Genomic DNA, 22,952 nt, shown 5'->3' with positions numbered 1-22,952 from the left:
AATTTAAAGTTGAAAATCTATGTGGTTGGTGGCTACCATACTAGACAGTGCACTTCTAGATCATAGAAAAAGGAAAATATCCAAATTCTTTTATGAAGCAGGTAGAACTTGGATACTTAAACCTGATTTAAACACACACACACGTGCACACACACACACACAGCCTCGTGTGAATATTATTACAAAACACCTAAATAAAATATTAGGAATTAGAGTTCAACATATTTACAACAATAATTCATCAAGACAAAGTAGTATTTTTTTTCTGGGAATGAAAAGAATATTTAACTTCAGAAATATCATTAATGGACTTCACCATATTAAAATAGCTAAGGAAGAAAGTCATATGAACTTCAGCAAAAATCAGCACACTACTGAGGACTCACATTTCTCGATTTCAAAACTTACTACAAAGCAACAGTACTCAAGACATTGTGGTACTGGCATAAATTGAACATAGACTTATAGATAAGAGGATTAGATTTGAGAGTCCAGAAATAAACCCATACATTTATGCTCGGTTGGTTTTCAACAAGGGTGCCAAGATAAGTCAGTAGGGGTTTTCAACAGCTGGCACAGGGACAACTGGATATCTACATACAAAAGAATGGAGTTGGACCCCACCTCCACGCCATATACAAAAATTGACTCCAAGTGGATAATAGACCTAAATGTAAGAGCTAAGACTATAAAACTCTTAGAAGGAAACATGGGAGTAAATCTTCATGACCTTGGATTAGGCAGTGGTTTCTTAGATATGGCACCAAAAGCACAAACAACAGAAGAAAAACTAGATAGATGGGCTTCAAAATTAAAAGCTTTTGTGCTTCCAAAGACACTATCAAGAAAGTGAAAAGACAGCCCACACGATGGGAGAAAATAGGCAAATCCAAAAGGGCAGAGAGTAGGTTAGTGGTTTCCAGGGATTGGGTTGAAGGGACAATGCGGGGTGGCAGCTAATAGATATGGGTTTTCTTTTTGGAGGAGTGATGAAAATGTTCTAAAATTAGATAGAATGATGTTTCATAACTCTAAAAACCACTGAATCGGATATTTAAAAGTATGAATTGAGTTACATCTCACTAAAGCTATTATTTTTTCAAAATCACATGTCCGATTCAACAAATAGTATTGGGAAAACTGGATATCCACATGCAAAAGAATGAAGTTGGACCTTTACCTTACACCATTATACAATAACTAACTCAAAATGGATCAACAACCTAAATGTAGGAGCTAAAACTGTAAAACTCTTAGAAGAAAACATAGGGGAAAAGCTTCATGATGTTGGAATTGGCAGTGATTTTTGGATACGACACCAAAAGCACAGGCAACAACAAAAAAAATAGTTAAATTTGACTGCATCAAAATTTAAAATTTTCTTTATCAAAGGACACTTTTAACGGAGTGAAAAGGGAACTCATGGAATGGGAGAAAATATTTGCGAATCATATATCTGGTAAGGGGTTAATATCCAAAATATATTTTTTAAAACTCCTTCAGTTGAACAACAGCAAATAAACAACCTGATTAAAAAATAGGCAAAGGACTTGAATAGACATTTCTCTAAAGAAGATAATACACGTGGCCAGTAAGCACATGAAAAAATGCTCAGCATCAGTAATCATTTAGGGAAATACAAATCAAAAACACAATGAGATAATACTTCACACCCATTAGGATGGCTATTATCAAATAAATAGAAAATAACAAGGGTTGGTGAGGATGTGGAGACATTGGAACCATGTGTATTGTTTATTGGGAATGTAAAGTGGTACAGCCACTAAGGAAAACAATATGTTTCCTCAAAGAAGTTAAAAACAGAATTACATGTGATCTAGCAATTCCACTTCGGGGTAGATAGGCAAAAGAATAGAAAGCAGGGACTAAAGGAGATATTGGGATACCTATATTTAGCAGCATTATTCACAATATCCAGAAGGTCAAAACAACCCAAGTGTCCATTGACAGAAGAATGGATAAATAAAATGTGGTATATACACACAGTGGAATATTATTCAGCTTTAAAAAGTAAGGAGATTCTGACACATGCTACAATGTGGATGAATCTTAAAGATATTATGCTATTATAAATGAAATAAGCCAGTCACAAAATGACAAATGCTGTATGATTCCACTTATACAAGGTACCGAACATAGGCAAATTCATAGCGACAGAAAATAGAATGGCGGTTGCAAGGAGCTGGGAAAGGGGAGAGGGGAATGGGGAGTTACTGTTTAATGGGCAGAGTTTCATTTGGGGAAGATGAAAAAGTTCTGGAGATGGATGGTGGTAATGGTTACACATTGATGTGAATGTACGTAATGCCATTTACTTTTGAGAAAGAAGGGGAAATATACGTGTATACACACACATGCACATATATATAATGTACATGAACTTACATATATTTTGTATACTTAGTTTTATAAAAAGAAACACAGGACTGTTAAAACCAGAAAATAATGGAAAGGTTCCCTATTGGGAGTGTCTGGGAATAGGGTGGAAAGCATAGAAACGAGAGTGAGACATCTCTAAAAATACTCTTTTATATTCTTTTGACTTTTGAATTATATAAATGTCTTACTTAATACATAAAATTAAACCAAAAACAAACAGATGAACAAGCCATATCCTAAAATTGACTATAAACAGAAACAAACTGAACTCTGTATCAAATGGATATCATAACCACATTGAAAAAAGAGTTCAAACAACTTGAACACAGAACCTTCACATTACACCCGCAATGGGACATATTTCAAAGGAAAATGGAACTGCAAAGAAATTCTGACTTTTTCTTAATGATGTTAGCGGTTTTGCCCTAATAATCTGAAACTATTTTGCATGTATTGAAGATAGAGCAAATGAGTAAATAAGATACAAGTACGGGATGGAAAAGATGAAGAAGAACCCTTGCAGTGTAGGATTTGAATTGGAGGTATGTTATGAACTCTTAACTTAAAATAGGTATATAAGTATATATTAATATGTATTAAAATATACGTAAATATATATTAATATAATACTTATTCACTTAGAATATATATGTATGTATATGTATATATTCTAAGGTAATACATGTATATGTATATGTATGTATATATATGTATATATTCCAAGCTCTATTGAAAAGGCCTGGAAACAATGACTCCTCAGTAGCAATGGGAGCATCTTGATTTGATTTCTCATTCTCCGCTAAATCCCATTCTCCGCTAAAAGGAATCATGGCTCCTTGGAGCAATGGCTGATTCCAAGACTGAGCAACAGAGAAAATGTAAGGTGAGTCTGGAAGATCTTATTATGCCAGAAAGCAAAGAAGTCTCAAAGATTGATGGGTACATATCAGAGGGATACAGGAGCCAGTTTAAAGGGACTCTGACTAGCCAACATTGGAAAAATATGACCATCAAAGAGAATAATAAAAATAGAAGAACAATAATAATAGCCTCATGGGTCCCTAGTGATACACAGGAAAAAAATTAAAGTTGCAGAGAAAGTTCTTCTTTACAGAATATCAGCTAACAAATATAAAGAATAATAGAAAATTATCATTTCGGCAACCACCATTTAAATGGATTCAGACCAAGATAATCAATGAATGCTAAAACAAAGAAAAGAAAAGCTTATTGGAGAATAGGATATTCACACAGTCTCAAAGTTTCTCCCCACTGATTATTAATTACAAGGGGAAATTACAATGAAGAAATCTGTCAGTCATTTCTTAATAAGTGATCAAATTCAGTATCATTAATAATTAGACACACTGACATTATTTACTGCTTGAAGCAATGAAATGAGAAGTACTCAATATCCCTTGTGTAGTATCTTTGTCAAAATTGTTTAGCATGAATGTAATCATAAGGAAACAATCAGAAAACATCCAAATTGTGGGACGTTCTATAAAACAGGCCAAACTCTTCAAAAGTAACAATTTCATGAAAAACAAAAGGCAACTGGACTATCCTAGATGAAAGGAGACTAAAGAAACTTGACAACCAAATGCAATATGTCATCCGTGATGTATTTTAAAAATTAAACACCTATAAAGATTTGGGGACAGCTGAAGATGTTTTTAATTAAATGTATTGGATATGATAATATTGCAGTTCTAAAGGAGAATGTCCTTGTTCTGAGGACAAATATCTTGACGTATGTAGAGGTGAAGTCTATGCCATGATGTCTCTAACTTTCACATAGTTCAGAGGAAAAAGTGTGTGTAGATACATGGAAAGCAATTGTGGTGAAGTGTTATTAGTTGCTGAATTTAGGTGAAGAAGGGTACATAGTTTGCTCTTGTATTGTTTTTTGCTACTTTTCTCTGGGTTTAAAATTTTTCAAGATAAAAAGTTTAAAATAATTTATGTATATGATTATACATATATATGTGTGTGTGTTCATGTTCCCCAGGCCTCCTCTGGACTTCTCCCCAGAGTTGCTGAATCAGAATTTCTAGGTAATGGGGCTTGGGATTCTGCATGGTAAACTGGCTCTCCCGAGACTCTTAACACAGTTGGTCTGTATTTGGGAAGCATTGCTCCAAAGAGCATTCTTCTCCATTAAAATCTTGTGTGGTTTGTGTGTGTGTGTATGTGTGTGTGTTCTGTTCACACAGGAACATTGGTTACTACTTTGCAGAGTCCTCCAGAAAAAAGGTGAAAAGGTAGAATGATTCTCAGGTGATGTCAACCTTTTCCTCATATCCCCTTGTTTTACTGGTCCATTCTATACTTAGACTGAGGTTATTTCTTCTAAACAGGGCTATCTGGATCACTAATTCTCAAACATGGCTGACAGTTAGAATCACCTAGAGAGCTCTCAGAAATTTCAGTGCCTAGGCCTTACCTCAGATCAATTAAATCTGAATTTCTGGGAGTGGGATGATGTATTCTTTAATGCTCCCCAGGTGATTTCAGTGTCCAAGTTTGAGAGTCCCTAGGCTAGAGCAAAGCTGGCCTCTGGTGAGGCCTCTAGCCAAGTGTGTCAGGATCCCAGTATAAACTGCCTACTCAGCAAACTTAGTCACGTGCCCTAATGTCTATGTGGGACATTGACTTGAAAGGAACCCTCTTATGTTCCTGACACTGATCAGTCTTCTCTTATGCTAAATAGCTTCCAGGGCCTGTCAGTAAAAAGGGGGATTTTAAAAGATGCGTATCCCATTTATGGTTATGGAAATTTGAACTCTGTTTATAAAAATTTGGGAGGGGGGATGAAATTTTAGAGAGAAGTAACTTTAACTATGGTATCTTAAATACTCATTTTACACAGGTAATTTTAAAAATATTCGCCAAACTCTCTTCTCTGCAAGGCCCCTGACATTGAGTAATGCCAGACCCATCTATACGTACACCTATCTCAAGACTAGTCATAACCCCACCCCCAGTGAAATAAATCTGAATTAACTTGTGTTTGAGTGTGTATATAAGAGCGGAGCATTGAAGTGGTGACAGCATCCTGGCCGAAGCAAAAGGAATTCTAACAGTCCCTCCCAAATACAACCTGACTGAACATACACTTCTTCCTCAGGGAAGACAGTTTGTTCAGCACCTCTCTTCCAGTTCTCGTTTCTGTCCCTCTTGGGGTAAAATTTAGATAGCCCACCCAACCTCAGTTTGGAAGCACTGCTTTAGTTCAGTGTCACCATCTGACAAATACAGAAATAGGGAAAAGGAAGTTAGTTGTCCAAAGTTGTACAGTGAATTGGTGGCATGTTTCTGTACATGTATTTGTATGTGTACATGTATGTAAAGCTCCTCTGGGAGGAGAGAATGATTTGGGGATCATCTTGACAGCCATAGAGTCTAATAACTTCATAAAGCTTGGAATTACTATATAGGACAATGGCAGGGTAAGGAGTAGGGCACATTCATGTGCTTCCTCATATGAGTGCTGTTCTGTTGACTGCCACCAGAGGGCATGAACTATGATTAGATTCTAGACCTGCTGATCTACATTGAAGTTCAGAGCTTGCTCAGACCACTGTTAGTTCAAACAAACGAACCCTAACCTATTCAGTAGTCCCACAGTCTTAGAAGCATATGAAAGATCTTTGTGACTGGTTGTTTATAAATATTTTAAAAAGAAATCTTAGCTAAGCACAGAACACTTGCAGCATGCCTGGGTTTAGAATTGGAGACCTGGTTTTATAATATTAGCCCAGGCACTTACTAGTTCAGTTGTGTGGCCAATGGTAAGTTGCTTTATCTTGACTTTTAACCGTGAATTTCAGTTGCCTCACCTGCCACATCATTAATAAACTTTGCCACACATGGTTGAGGATTAAATGGGGTAACATGATAAAGCATTTATCAATTCCTGGCACCCGTTTCATAAGTGGAGATTTTTCCTTTGTTCAGTAAAACTCTCATGGAGCTCATATTCTGGTTGGAAAAGACATACACATTACATGGAAAAAAGAAAGAAAATTTAGGCAGTGATAAAAGGTAAGGATAATAAGAAGGGAGCAGGATCTAGGAGGCTATTTTAGGTAGGGTAGTCTAGGCATGCCTCTCTGAGGAGGTGATATTTCAGCAAAGAACTATCAAAGATTTGAGAAAAGTGAAGGGTGTTTGAGGCAGAGGGACACAGCTTGGTGTGCTTGGGAAACAGAAAGACCAGTGAATGAAAGGCAGGGGGGTGGCAGGAGATGAGTTACAAGAAGTAAGCAAGTTCCGTATCATGTAAGTTTTGTTAAGTACATAAAGACTGCAGATTTATTTTGTGTTATAGGATGTAAGCATAAGAGTGATGTGATCTGATTAAAAACATAACCATATCATTCTGGTTGCTGTGTGGAGAATAGACAGTAGGGAGGCAAAAGTAGAAGCAGAGAGAAGGGTTAGAAGGCTGTTTTAGTAGTCTGGGCAAAGTTTGGCTGTCACTTAGGTTAGGGTGTTAGTGGGCAGAAATACAGAATGGTAAGGAACGGTTCGGTTTAGGGTATATTAGATGTAAGAACCATCAACACTTGCTGATTAATTGTATTTGAGAGACAATAGAAAGGGAGGAACCAAGAGTGACTTCTAGGCTTTTTGGTCTCAGCACTTGGGTTTAAATAAGTGGTTCCATTAACTGAGATGAGATGACTGGAGGAAAGGGGGTAGTAAAATCAAGAGTTCTGTTTTAGATTTACTCATTTTGAGATCTCTTGGCATCCAAGTAGAGTTATAGAATAAGGCAGTTGAAAATATGAGCATGAAACTCAGGACAGAGGTTTGGGTTAGAGATATAAATTGGCAGTCATCGTTGATGGGAAAAAAGTGGGGACCAAGAAGAGAGAACCAGTGGCCAGACACTGAGGTACTCCCACTTTAGAGGTTAGGATTTCTTACCCACCTGGCCTTTTCCTTGCAAGCCATTGTTTAATTTGAGGAGACCCTCAAATTATTGTTTTTACTCTTCTCTTCCTTTTTGCACAAATTTACAACTCCAGTTCTTTTACCAAGAGAGACAGCATGGTAGAACTGAGTGATTAAATATTTGAAGACATTAATGTGCTGATTAATAATGAAGGCTCTGGAGACAGAGGAATTCGGTTTAAATCCTGCCTCTGCTATTTGCTAGCTTAGCGACCTTGGATATTTTACTTAATTTCTCTAATCTCAGTCTTTTCATCTATAATAATCAAAATAAAAGCCAGCATTCATTTAACACTTGTCATATACCAGGCATCGTTTTAAGTGCTTCGCATGTATTAACCTATTTTAACCCTTAGAACAACCCATTGAAGTAGTTACTATTCTTACCCATTTTATTGTTGAGGAAATGAAAGCCAGAGAGAGGTCTTATAATTTGCCAAACATCACACACCAGGTAAGTAGCAGAGCTAGATTTGAATCTAGGGAGCCTGGCTCCAAAACCAGTGCTACTTTTCTCTTATCAAATTCACAGAGTTGTAGAAGTGATTAAATGAGATAACCCACTTAAAAGTGCTTAGCACATGGAGGCTGGCAAATAATATGAGCGTAATGAATGTTTTCTTATGGAGGCAGCATAGCATAGTGAAAGAGAATCAGATGGAAAGTCCTGGGGCTCCAGCCTGACTACAGGAACAACTTACGTGATCATGAACAAGTTTCTTAGCCTCTCTGGACTTCAGTTTTGTCATCTACAATATAAAACCTTCATACTATATGGCCTCTGAAATCCCTTTCAGTGTTTAAACATTCTATCTATGACTCCCCAGGACAGATTGTGAATACATCTGAATTTGGTAGGGGAATAAGGTACTCAGTAATTCCTTGGGTTGACAACATTTCTACTTTGCCCTTCTACTCTTGAAGAAACTTGCTAGGAGACAGTGAAACGTAGTTAAGAACCATACGGTTTGGAGTAAGACTGTCATGTAGTGGAATCTGTTTCTACCACTTACTACCTTGGACAAGCTACTTCTCCTGAGTTTCTCTTTCATCATCTGCAAACTAGGGGTAATGATAGTGCACACCTCATGGCATTATTTGAAATATCCTGTGAGAAAGCGCCTGTAAAGTATTTAATACATGATAAGCATTGAATACATATTAACTATTATAATATTATTATAGGGGTTTCCAGAGCTGAGAGGATTTCTTTTTCCCTCAAGTACCAGATGAGATAGAAGCCTCTCAGTAACCCACTTCTAAAGAATTGAATTGGGAATTACATGGTGAGGCACTCTCGTTGTTGGGAACTGAGGGCATGAATCAGAATTTTCTAACTGTGCAGTCATTCCTCCCCGCTCCCCTCTTATACGAAGGTGTAGGGAGCATTTCTCTAGAGCAGCTTTGCCTTATCTGTAGGTGTAGTGAATCATTCATGGCAAATCTGCACTAGGTTTGGCTTGCTTCAACCCTTCCCTGACCTAAAGAGAGTTGTTTTACTCACACACAAACCAGACCTGAATTTCTGGAGAAATTTGTCTGTCTGTTTGTTTGTACCGTGGTCAAAGGAAGAGTAGTAGTCAAGACTCTTTTGGAGTGTAAAACCCCAACCCAGACCAGGTTAGAGGAGGGCAATAGGAGGAGGCAGGAATTAGTGACTCATGTAACTGCGAAGCCCAAGACCTGGTGCTGAGTGTGTCTGGACACAGGGTTTTAAACACTCTCATGTCTCCATCTCCTGCTCTACATTGGCCTTATTCTCAGTTATGTTCTCCATTTTAGCAGTGCCAAATCTACAAACTTACTTATAACCATGATCTCAGAGAAAGAAAAGCTCTCTCCAACATGCACATCATATCAGAAAACAGTTGCTCCAACTTGGGACATACATATACACTTTTGGTCTAGGGGAACCTGATGCTTTTAAATAGCATTATTTTGCATTCCATGGCCAGGTAGGTAGAGCCCAGTGTAGACATCCCCACCAAATCACATAAAATTAGAGTTTTTTTGTCTTTTGGGGGTTTTTTTTTTACAGAAGGAAAAAGAGCTAGGCAAGCAAAAAAGAAGTGGTAGCAGTTTGACAGGACTGTGTGAATTGCTATCCCCATTGTTTATGAATGAGCTATCCCAAGAAGTCTCCTGACCCTGGGAAACCTCACTTGGTAGCCTAGCCAGCTTTGAGACTAAAAGTTTAAATCATGTGGGGGTGGTACCTCTCTTATTTACATTTTCTTCTCTCTTCTCACATCCTCCCCTTTAATTTAATTATAGTTCTTAACTAATACTTTATCCCAAAAGCTGATTCTTCCTTTTTCATTTCACATGCACATTGATAATTTAGTGTAGTAAAGAGTGTGGGCTCAACAGTCAGATTGCCTGGATTTCAATCCTGTCTTTGTCATTTGCTCACTTTGAAATCTCAAGCAGTTTACTTTGTACTTCTTTCCTCATCTATAAAATGAAGATAATTTCTACCCTACTGGGTTGTCTTGAGGATTAAATTAGATAGTCGGTAGAAGGTGCCTGGCACAGTATCTAGCACACAGTGAAGTACTCAGTAATATCAGATACTGTTGTTGTTGCTGTTTCTCTGCAGCTTTGGTTCAGCCTATCTGTTCTTTGTCAGGAATGGGAAAGCTGAGGTAGATTGGGAGACTATCAGAAAGCACTAGATTGTGGTATCTCAGGACAGAGGGTTGAAGCCAAATTGAAGGAAGCACTTGCAGCTCTAATTGGAAGACTTAACTATGATAATGATCTTATTTTTACAGTTTGTTAATTAAATGGTGTATTTTTATTGACTTGTCATTGCAGAATGACAATGGACAATTAACATCCCTAGGCTTCTTTTCACTCTTTTGGAAAATGAGGGTTTTTTTGATAAGATGATCCCTTCCGTTTTCATCAATGCCTGATCCTTCGTTAAGTAAAAATGAATATCAAAAAGTGTTTTGTATTCTGTGTATGTGTGTATGTGTGTGAGAGAGAGGGAAAGAGAGACAGAGAGCGAGAAAGTGAGAGCAAAAGTGAGAGTGTGTTTACATTGAGATAAACCAAAAAGATTTACTTGTATATTGGATTTATCAGACATATCTGGTTTCTTCTTAAGAGATTATTATATCCCTGTTCACACTCTATGGTCTAGATCATTTCTAAGTGTTTGTTATTCCTATCACAAATCTATTTTGTATTTTTCAAGGAAGCTTTTTAGGCATGATATTTGTTGTGTAATACTTGTTTTGGCTTCAGGAAACTTGGTTGGGGACTTTACTCCACTACTTACTTTGCAACATTACCTTGGGCAAGTTACATTCCCTCTTATATGCCTCATTTCCTCATCTGTCTAATGAGGTATTTCTTCTACTTAACCTTTAAGTCCTTCCCTAACCATCTGTGATTCTATAACTATCACAGCATAGGTTGTGGCAGGCGTAGCTGGATTCCAAAGGGAAAACTTGATATAGCAATTCCCTTTGAGACATATTTTTTATCTGTTGCCCATTATGTTTGCTGCAGGATTTCGGCTGAACGCTTCCTCTTGGCCCATGTTCCTTTTGAAGACGCTAAATGGAGCAGAGATGGCTCCCATCAGGATTTTCCACAAGGTACAGTGTCCCTCAGCTATCACCAGCTCCAAATTGCTTAAGGTCAAATGCTTACATTCTTTCAATTACTGAGCCTCTGATGTCTACATTATATATGTGGCCTGAGGATGCCTTCTCAGAAACTAGTTCAGCAGAAGGATTTTTTAAGTACCTTAAAAAGCCGCAATTATCCCCAGAGAAATATTAGACTGATAAATTAGGATTTCTGCGTTTTGGGTCCTAGCTCTGCCAATAGTAAGTTTTGACCTCATCTGTTAAGTGGGATTCTGTCTACCTCATAGGGTTTTAAGAAGTTAAACATTTTTTTTATTAGTAAAACATATAAAGTGTAGTATAAATCTAAAGGAGCTATTCTTACTATAGATCATGCAGTTCCATAAGGTCCATATTCTAAACAGAGAAAAAGGAAGGAGACTATTTTTTGAGTGCCTACAGTATGTTTGGAGTTTATCCACACTCTCTCATTTAAATACCCACAGTTAACTTTATGAAGCAAGGGTTATTATTTTGATTTAGTAGTTAAGGAAACAAATACTTTTGAATAAGGAGCTTGCCCAAGGTCGCATGACTAGTAAGTGGTGGAACAGGGATCCAAAACCTGTATTCAGTCTTGCTGATTTCTCGAGGGATGAAGCAATCAGTCTGCTCTTAGTTGATCTTTAATGAAGTTAAAGTTACTGTAAAGGTGACTGAATTGGGGTTGCCTATGTTGCCATTTAAGTCTAAACCCTGAGAGTACCCTGGTTCCCAGAATACAGTATACTGGACAACTTGAAACCCTTCCACTGCAGAATACCTAAAAATCAAGGGGGGTAAGGGGCCAACAAGTATTCTTTTAAAGGCTTTGCTGACCTTACTAGAAAGTAAGATAACTCAAAGGCCAAAATGAGGAAGGAAAAGCAGAGTGTTAGGTGTACTGAACCTGCAGGTGCCGTAAGGGGCTTTACGAGTCTTACTTTCCAAGGACCTTGTCTTTTAACAACCACAGTAGGATAGAAGTTGAGGCCTTGGGCCCATGCAAAGCAGAAAAATGTACCTGGGACTGCCACATAAAAAATCAGATTGGATCCCTCAAATGTTTACTCCTTAGTGAAAAGACTATTGCATTGATGAGGAAGAGTCTCTGCCTGGGCCATGGGTAGGGATAGGAAGTGAGTCATCTCTTCTGATAAGACAGTCTTTCCCCATGGAAGTCCAGGATTCAGATATAGTGCCTGTGTTGTTTCAGAACTCCAGAATTGTATGGGATATTTCTGAGTGCCTGGCAGAAGCAAACCCAAAACCTCTCTAGAGGGTTTGGTTGTTTTCAACCCAGATGTCATAGAAGTCCCAAAAATGAAGTACCACTGAAGATCAGTTCACTTCAGTTCATAATTACAGAGCCCGCAAAACTCACAAAGCAAATCCTGCATGATGAGACTTCAGTAGACAACAAACAGTAAGACTCTAACCTCAAGCACTTTCAGATAATAGAAATATCAGATAGAGATTATAAATTAAGTATTTGAAAATGAGTAAGGAATGAAATGAAGGAATTTAAAGACGAGAAAAGTACAAACCTCTATTTTTTTAAAGACAAAGTTGAAAAAACAACAAATTGACTATCTAGAAATGAAACTTAACCATTAAGAGTTTTAAATCTTAGGTAGGTGTATAAGCAATTTAGACCTAGATAGAGAAGAAAGAATTGAAAGACACGTGTAAGGGCTTTCCCTAGAGTGCAGTACAGAGAGATAAAGAGATGGAAAATACATTAAAGAGAAAAGACAAAGAGAATACTATTAGAAGGTCCAGTATATGCTGAACATGAACTCTAGAGAGATTAATTAGAAAGAATAAAGAAAAGTCAGTATTTGAAAAGATAATGACAGAATTTTCCAGAGTGTGTAATAAAGACAAATATATACCTTAAAACATCATGGTATAACTAAAGTCAAAAGAAAAGATCTGAGCAAAGTAATCACACAGAATACAGTCATCCTCTGTGAGGGATGGTTCTGCACCTGTGGGGGACTGGTTCGAGGACCCCCTGAATATGAAAATCCACACATACGCAACTCCCTTATATAAAATGGCATAGTACAGTCAGCCCTCCATATCCACAGCTTCCATGCCCATGTGGACTGAACCTTCAAAAGGATTACAGTTAGGCTGACAGCACATTTCTTGACAGCAGCAGTACAAGCCAAAAGGTAACAGAATAATATCTTCAAAGAACTAAGAAAAAATAGTTGTCCACCTAGAATTTTATATCTACTTATACTATTATTTCAGAATGAATGTAAAATCAAGACATTTTCAGCAAACTAATACAAACAGATACTAATATATCTGCTGAAAGAACAATTGAACAGTATATTTCAGGAAGAAGATAACTGGGGACTTCAATCCACCTGCCAGTGCAGGGGACATGGGTTCAATCCCTGGTCCAGGAAGATCCCACATGCTGGGGAGCAACTAAGCCCGTGTGCCACAACTACTGAGCCCACGTGCCACAACTAATGAAGCCCACACACCTAGAGCCCATGCTTCGCAACAAGAGAAGCCACCACAATGAGAAGCCCATGCATCACAACGAAGAGTAGCCCCCACTCGACTCAACTAGAGAAAGCCCGCACGCAGCAACGAAGACCCAGCGCAGCCATAAATAAATAAATAAAAGATAATTGAACTGGAAAGTAAGAATGAGATGCAAAGAGTACTGCTGAAGAAAGATGGTTTAACATGTGAGTAAAACTAATCAACCATTGCCTATAACTGTATAAACCAGTTATACTAGCAGAAGTGATCAGTTGGCAGTATAACAATGTGGAACTAAATTGTCAAACACCTATTAACTCAGGAGTAGTTTAAATATTCTGAGGTTCTTGTATTGTTTAAAGATGAGCTTTAGACTTAATTATGTCAACTATACAGTTAAGATCTGAAGGGGATCCACCGAAAGACTAAATATAGAATGGTTAACGTATGAATTGGCGACTTCCCTGGTGGCACAGTGGTTAAGAATCTGCCTGCCAGGGGAGCTTCAAAAAGGCAAAAGAGTAAGACGTGGAGATCACCTTCCTCCCCACAAATACATCAGAAATACATGTACATGTGAAACAACTCCTACAGAGCACCTACTGAACGCTGGCAGAAGACCTCAGACCTCCCAAAAGGCAAGAAACTCCCCCACGTACCTGGGTAGGGCAAAAGAAAAAAGAAGAAACAGAAACAAAAGAATAGGGACGGGACCTGCACCAGTGGGAGGGAGCTGTGAAGGAGGAAAGGTTTCCACACACTAGAAGCCCCTTCATGGGCGGAGACTGTGGGTGGCGGAGGGGGGAAGCTTCGGAGCCACGGAGGAGAGCGCAGCAACAGGGGTGCAGAGGGCAAAGGGGAGAGGTTCCTGCACAGAGGATTGGTGCCGACCAACACTCACCATCCCGAGAGGCTTGTCAGCTGACCCGCCGGGACAGGCGGGGGCTGGGAGCTGAGGCTCCAGCTTCAGTGGATCCCAGGGAGAGGCCTGGGATTGGTTGCGTGAACACAGCCTGAAGGGGCTAGTGCGCCACAGCTAGCCGGTAGGGAGTCTGGGAAAAAGTCTGGAGCTGCCGAAGAGGCAAGAGACTTTTTCTTGCCTCTTTGTTTCCTGATGCGCGAGGAGAGGGGATTAAGAACGCTGCTTAAAGGAGCTCCAGAGACGGGTGTGAGCCGTGGCTGTCAGCGCGGACCCCAGAGACGGGCATGAGACGCTAAGGCTGCTGCTGCCGCCACCAAGAAGCCTGTGTGCGAGCACAGGTCACTATCCACCTCTTCCCTCCCGGGAACCTGTGCAGCCCACCACTGCCAGGGTCCTGTGATCCAGGGACAACTTCCCTGGGAGAACACACGGCTGGTGTGTTCTCATGCTGGTGCGATGTCATGCCGGCCTCTGCTGCCGCAGGCTCACCCCATGTTCTATACCTCTCCCTCCCCCCGGCCTGAGTGAGCCAGAGCCCCCAGATCAGCTGCTCCTTTAACCCTGTCCTGTCTGAGTAAAGAACAGACACCCTCAGGCAACTTACACACAGAGGCGGGTTCAGATCCAAAGCTGAGCCCCAGGAGCTGTGTGAACAAAGAAGAGAAAGGGAAATCTCTCCCAGCAGCCTCAGGAGCAGCAGATTAAATCTCCACAATCAACTTGATGTACCCTGCAACTGTGGAATACCTGAATAGACAACGAATCATCCCAAATTGAGGAGGTGAACTTTGGGAGCAACAATATATATATATTTTTTCCCTTTTTCTCATTTTGTGAGTGTGTATGGGTATGCTTCTGTGTGTGATTTTGTATAGCTTTGCTTTTACCATTTGTCCTAGGGTTCTGTCTGTCCATTTTTGTTTGTTTGGTTTTAGTATAGTTTTTAGCACTTGTTATCATTGGTGGATTTGTTTTTTGGTTCGGTTGCTCTCTTCTTTGTTTCTTTTTTTTAAATACTTTTCTCAAAAATTTTTAAAATTATTTTTTATTTTAATAACTTTATTTTATTTTACTTTATTTTATTTTATCTTCTTCTTTCTTTGTTTTCTGCCTTTTATTCTGAGCTGTGTGGATGACAGGCTCTTGGTGCTCCAGCCAGGCGTCAGGGCTGTGCCTCTGAGGTGGGAGAGCCAAGTTCAGGACACTGGTCCACAAGAGACCTCCCAGCTCCACATAATATCATTCGGTGAGAGCTCTCCCAGAGGTCTCTATCTCAACACCAAGACCCAGCTCCACTCAATGACTAGCAAGCTACAATGCTGGACACCCTATGCCAGACAACTGGCAAGACAGGATCACAGCCCCACCCATTAGCAGAGAGGCTGCCTAAAATCATAATAAGGCCACAGACACCCCAGGACACACCACCAGATGTGGACCTGCCCACCAGAAAGAACATCCAGCCTCATCCACCAGAACACAGGCACTAGTCCCCTCCACCAGGAAGCCTACACAACCCACTGAACCAACCTTAGCCACTGGGGGACAGACACAAAAAACAACGGGAACTACGAACCTGCAGCCTGCGAAAAGGAGACCCCAAACACAGTAAGTTAAGCAAAATGAGAAGACAGAGAAACACACAGCAGATGAAGGAGCAAGGCAAAAACCCACCAGAGCTAACAAATGAAGAGAAAATAGGCAGTCTACCTGAAAAAGAATTCAGAAAAATGATAGTAAAGATGATCCAAAATCTTGGAAGTAGAATGGAGAGAATACACGAAATGTTTAACAAGGACCTAGAAGAACTAAAGAGCAAACAGACAGTGATGAACAACACAATAAATGAAATTGAAAATTCTCTAGAAGGGATCAATAACAGAATAACTGAGGCAGAAGAATGGATAAGTGACCTGGAAGATAAAATAGTGGAAATAACTACTGCAGAGCAGAATAAAGATAAAGAAAGAAAAGAATTGAGGACAGTCTCAGACACCTCTGGGACAACATTAAACGCACCAACATTCGAATCATAGGGGTCCAAGAAGAAGGAGAGAAAAAGAAAGGGACTGAGAAAATATTTGAAGAGATTATACTTGAAAAATTCCCTAATATGGGAAAGGAAATAGTTAATCAAGTCCAGGAAGCACAGAGTCCCATACAGGATAAATCCAAGGAGAAACACGTCAAGACACGTATTAATCAAACTGTCAAAAATTAAATACAAAGAAAACATATTAAAAGCAGCAAGGGAAAAACAACAAGTAACACACAAGGGAATCCCCGTAAGGTTAACAGCTGATCTTTCAGCAGAAACTCTGCAGGCCAGAAGGGAATGACAGGACATATTTAAAGTGATGAAGGGGAAAAACCTACAACCAAGATTACTCTACCCAGCAAGGATCTCAGTCAGATTTGACAGAGAAATTAAAACCTTTACAGACAAGCAAAAGCTAAGAGAATTCAGTCCTACCAAACCAGCTTTACAGCAAATGCTAAAGGACTTCTCTAGGCAGGAAACACAAGAGAAGGAAAGGACCTACAATAACAAACCCAAAACAATTAAGAAAATGGTAATAGGAACATACATATCAATAATTACCTTAAATGTAAATGGATTAAATGCTCCAACCAAAAGACATAGAGTGGCTTGAATGGATACAAAAGCAACACCCATATATATGCTGTCTACAAGAGACCCACTTCAGACGTAGGGACACATACAGACTGAAAGTGAGGGGATGGAAAAAGATATTCCATGCAAATGGAAAGCAAAGGGAAGCTGGAGTAGCGATTCTCATATCAGACAAAATAGACTTTAAAACAAAGACTATTACAAGAGAAACAGATGGACACTACATAATGATCAAGGGATCAATCCAAGAAGAAATATAACAATTGTAAATATGCACCCAACATAGGAGCACCACAATACATAAGGCAAATATTAGCAGCCATAAAAGGGGAAATTGACAGTAACACAATCATAGTAGGGGACTTTAACACCCGACTTTCACCAATGGACAGATCATCCAAAATGAAAATAAATAAGGAAACACAAGCTTTAAATGATACATTAATTAAACAAGATGGACTTAATTGATATTTATAGGACATTCCATCCAAAAACAACAATACACATTTTTCTCAAGTGCTCATGGAACATTCTCCAGGATAGATCATATCTTGGATCACAAATCTACCTTGGTAAATTTAAGAAAATTGAAATCATATCAAGTATCTTTTACAACCACAACGCTATGAGACTACGTATCAATTACAGGAAAAGATCTGTAAAAAATACAAACACATGGAGACTAAACAATACACTACTTAATAACTAAGCGATCACTGAAGAAATCAAAGAGGAAATCCAAAAATACCTAGAAAAAAATGACAATGGAGACATGACACCCCAAAACCAATGATATGCAGCAAAAGCAGTTCTAAGAGGGAGTTTTTAGCAATACAATCCTACCTTAAGAAACAGGAAACATTTCAAATAAACAACCTAACCTTGCACCTAAAGCAATTAGAGAAAGAAGAACAAAAATCCCCCAGATTTAGCATAAGGAAAGAAATCATAAAGATCAGATGAGAAATAAATGAAAATGAAATGAAGGAAACTATAGCAAAGAACAATAAAACTAAAAGCTGGTTCTTTGAGAAGATAAACAAAATTGACAAACCATCAGCCAGACTCATCAAGAAAAAAACAGAGAAGACTCAAATCGTTAGAATTAGAAATGAAAAAGGAGAAGTAACAACTGACACTGTAGAAGTACAAAAGGTCATGAGAGATTACTACAAGCAACTCTATGCCAATAAAATGGACAACCTGGAAGAAACGGACAAATTCTTAGAAATGCACAACCTGCCAACACTGAACCAGGAAGAAATAGAAAATATGAACAGACCAATCACAAGCACTGAATTTGAAACTGTGATTAAAAAATCTTGCAACAAACAAAAACCCAGGACCAGATGGCTTCACAGGCGAATTCTATCAAACATTTAGACAACAGCTAACACCTATCCTTCTCAAACTCTTCCAAAATATAGCAGAGGGAGGAACACTCCCAAACTCATTCTATGAGGCCACCATCATCCTGATACCAAAACCAGACAAAGATGTCACAAAAAAAGGAAACTACAGGCCAGTATCACTGAGGAAGATAGATGCAGAAATCCTCAACAAAATACTAGCAAACAATCCAACAGCACATTAAAAGGATCATACACCATGATCAAGTGGGATTGATCCCAGGAATGCAAGGATTCTTCAATATACACAAATCAATCAATGTGACACACCATATTAACAAATTGAAGGAGAAAAACCATATGATCATCTCAATAGATGCAGAGAAAGCTTTCGACAAAATTCAACACCCATTTATGATAAAAACCCTGCAGAAAGTAGGCATAGAGGGAACTTTCCTCAACATAATAAAGGCCATATATGACAAACCCACAGCCAACATCGTCCTCAATGGTGAAAAACTGAAAGCATTTCCACTAAGATCAGTAACAGGACAAGGTTGCCCACTCTCACCACTCTTATTCAACATAGTTTTGGAAGTTCTAGTCAAAGCAATCAGAGAAGAAAAGCAAATAAAAGGAATCCAAATTGGAAAAGAAGAAGTAAAGCTGTCACTGTTTGCAGATGACGTGATATTATACATAGAGAATCCTAAAGATGCTACCAGAAAACTACTAGAGCTAATCAATGAATTTGGTAAAGTAACAGGATACAAAATTAATGCACAGAAATCTCTTGCATTCCTATACACTAATGATGAAAAATCTGCAAGTGAAATTAAGAAAACACCCCCATTTACCATTGCAACAAAAAGAATAAAATATCTAGGAATAAACCTACCTAAGGAGACAAAACTTCTGTTTGCAGAAAATTATAAGACACTGATGAAAAACATTAAGGATGATATAAACAGATGGAGAGGTATACCATGTTCTTGAATTGGAAGAATCAACATTGTGAAAATGACTCTACTACCCAAAGCAATCTACAGATTCAGTGCAATCCCTATCAAACTACCACTGGCATTTTTCACAGAACTAGAACAAAGAATTTCACAATTTGTATGGAAACACAAAAGACCCCGAATAGCCAAAGCAATCTTGAGAACGAAAAACGGAGCTGGAGGAATCAGGCTCCCTGACTTCAGATTATACTACAAAGCTACAGTAATCAAGACAGTATGGTACTGGCACAAAAACAGAAATATAGATCAGCAGAACAGGATAGAAAGCCCAGAGATAAACCCATGCACATATGGTCACCTTATCTTTGATAAAGGAGGCAAGAATATACAGTGGAGAAAAGATAGCCTCTTTAATAAGTGGTGCTGGGAAAACTGGACAGGTACATGTAGAAGTATGAAATTAGAACACTACCTAACACCATACACAAAAATAAACTCAAAATGGATTAAAGACCTAAATGTAAGGCCAGACACTATCAAACTCTTAGAGGAAAACATAGGCAGAACACTCTATGACATAAATCTCAGCAAGATCCTTCTTGACCCACCTCCTAGAGAAATGGAAATAAAAACAAAAATAAACAAATGGGACTTAATGAAACTTCAAAGCTTTTGCACAGCAAAGGAAACCATAAACAAAACCAAAAGACAACCCTCAGAATGGGAGAAAATATTTGCAAATGAAGCAACTGACAAAGGATTAATCTCCAATATTTACAAGCAGCTCATGCAGCTCAATAACAATAAAACAAACAACCCAGTCCAAACGTGGGCAGAAGACCTAAATAGACATTTCTCCAAAGAAGATATAGATTGCCAACAAACACATGAAAGAATGGTCAACATCATTAATCATTAGAGAAATGCAAATCAAAACTACAATGAGATATCATCTCACACCAGTCAGAATGGCCATCAAAAAATCTAGAAACAATAAATGCTGGAGAGGGTGTGGAGAAAAGGGAACCCTCTTGCACTGTTGGTGGGCATGTAAATTGATACAGCCACTATGGAGAACAGTATGGAGGTTCCTTAAAACACTACAAATAGAACTACCATACCACCCAGCAATCCCACTACCGGGCATATACCCTGGGAAAATCATAATTCAAACAGAGTCATGTACCAAAATGTACATTGCAGCTGTATTTACAATAGCCAGGACATGGAAGCAACCTAAGTGTCCATCAACAGATTAATGGATAGAAAGAAATGAAATTTAGTTATTTGCAGTGAGGTGGATGGAAATAGAGTCTGTCATACAGAGTGAAGTAAGTCAGAAAGAGAGAAACAAATACTGTATGCTAAAATATATATGGAATCTAAGAAAAAAAAAAAGTTCATGAAGATCCTAGGTGTAAGACGGGAATAAAGACACAGACCAGGCTTCCCTGGTGGCGCAGTGGTTGAGGGTCCGCCTGCCAATGCAGGGGTCACGGGTTCATGCCTCAGTCTGGGAAGATCCCACATGGTGCTCAGCAGCTGGGCCCGTGAGCCATGGCCGCTGAGCCTGCACATCCGGAGCCTGTGCTCCACAACAGGAGAGGCCACAGCAGTGAGAGGCCCGCATACTGCAAAAAAAAAAAAAAAAAAAAAAAAGACAGAAACCTACTAGAACATGGACTTGAGGATATGGGGAGGGGGAAGGGTAAGCTGTGACAAAGTGAGAGAGTGGCATGGACATATATACACTACCAAATGTAAAATAGATAGCTAGTGGGAAGTAGCCGCATAGCACAGGGAGATCAGCTAGGTGGTTTGTGACCACCTAGAGGGGTGGAATAGGAAGGGTGGGAGGGAAGGAGACGCAAGAGGGAAGAGATATGGGAACATATGTATATGTATAACTGATTCACTTTGTTGTAAAGTGGAAACTAACACACCACTGTAAAGCAATTATACTCCAATAAAGATGTTAAAAAATAATGATAATAAATTAAAAATAAATAAAATAAAAATTGAAAAAAGACACATGCACCCCAGTGTTCCTTGCCGCACTATTTACAATAGCTTGGTCATGGAAGCAACCTAAATGCCCATTGACAGATGCATGGATAAAGAAGATGTGGTACATATATACAATGGAATATTACTCAGCCATAAAAAGGAACGAAATTGGGTCATTTGTTGAGGCGTGGATGAGCTAGAGACTGTCATACAGAGTGAAGTAAGTCAGAAAGAGAGAAACAAATATCGTATACTAACACATATATGTGGAACCTAGAAAAATGGTACAGGTGAACCGGTTTGCAGGGCAGAAATTGAAACACAGATGTGGAGCACAAACGTATGGACACCAAGCAGGGAATGGGGCAGGGTGGTGGGAGTGATTGTATGATGAATTGGGCGATTGAGATTGAAATTTATACACTGATGTGTATAAAATTGATGACTAATAACAACCTGCTGTATAAAAAATTAAATAAAATTCTAAAATTAAAAAAAAATAAGGAAACACAAGCTTTAAATGATACATTAAACAAGATGGACTTAATTGATGTTTATAGGACATTCCATCCAAAAACAACAGAATACACATTCTTCTCAAGTGTTCATGGAACATTCTCCAGGATAGATCATATCTTGGGTCACAAATCAAGCGTTGGTAAATTTAAGAAGATTGAAATCATATCAAGTATCTTTTCCAACCACAATGCTATGAGACTAGATATCAAATAAAGGAAAAAAATCTGTAAAAAATACAAACACCTGGAGGCTAAACAATACACTACTTCATAACCAAGAAATCACTGAATAAATCAAAGAGGAAATTTAAAAAAACCTAGAAACAAATGACAGTGAAAACACGATGACCGAAAACCTATGGGATGCAGCAAAAGCAGTTCTAAGAGGGAAGTTTATAGCAATACAATCCTACCTTAAGACACAAGAAACATCTCAAATAAACAACCTAACCTTACACCTAAAGCAGTTAGAGAAAGAAGAACAACAAAACCCCAGAGTTAGCAGAAGGAAAGAAATCATAAATATCAGATCAGAAATTAATGAAAAAGAAATGAAGGAAACGATAGCAAGGATCAATAAAACTAAAAGCTGCTTCTTTGAGAAGATAAACAAAATTGATAAACCATTAGCCAGACTCATCAAGAAAAAGAGGGAGAGGACTCAAATCAAAATTAGAAAGGAAAAAGGAAAAGTTACAACAGACACCACAGAAATACAAAGCATCCTAAGAGACTACTACAAGCAACTCTATGCCAATAAAATGGACAACCTGGAAGAAATGGACAAATTCTTAGAAATGCACAACCTGCCAACACTGAATCAGGAAGAAATAGAAAATATGAACAGACCAATCACAAGCACTGAAATTGAAACTGTGATTAAAAATCTTCCAACAAACAAAAGCCCAGGACCAGGTGGCTTCACAGGTGAATTCTATTAAACATATAGAGAAGAGCTAACACCTATACTTCTCAAACTCTTCCAAAATATAGCAGAGGGAGGAACACCCCCAAACTCATTCTATCAGGCCACCATCACCCTGATACCAAAACCAGACAAAGATGTCAC

At 38.6% G+C, this 22,952-nt stretch overlaps 1 protein-coding gene across 10 annotated transcripts in view; it reads left to right on the top strand.

The window, feature by feature from the left end:
* The window catches only part of SCMH1 (Scm polycomb group protein homolog 1), a 189,473-nt gene that overhangs the window by 85,010 nt on the left and 81,511 nt on the right, over positions 1-22,952 (top strand). For 9 of the 10 annotated variants that reach the window (XM_060020361.1, XM_060020371.1, XM_060020401.1 and 6 more), the window contains one exon: positions 10,882-10,970. In XM_060020361.1, coding sequence (XP_059876344.1) covers positions 10,882-10,970 — 89 coding nt within the window. Of the gene's footprint in view, positions 1-4,411; positions 4,458-10,881; positions 10,971-22,952 lie in introns of all 10 variants that reach the window. The other variant, XM_060020418.1, reaches the window with a different exon arrangement.

The sequence above is a fragment of the Delphinus delphis genome, chromosome 1, assembly GCF_949987515.2.
Source record: "Delphinus delphis chromosome 1, mDelDel1.2, whole genome shotgun sequence".
NCBI classification, from domain to species: domain Eukaryota; kingdom Metazoa; phylum Chordata; class Mammalia; order Artiodactyla; family Delphinidae; genus Delphinus; species Delphinus delphis.
This window is presented reverse-complemented; position numbering and strand designations above follow the sequence as displayed.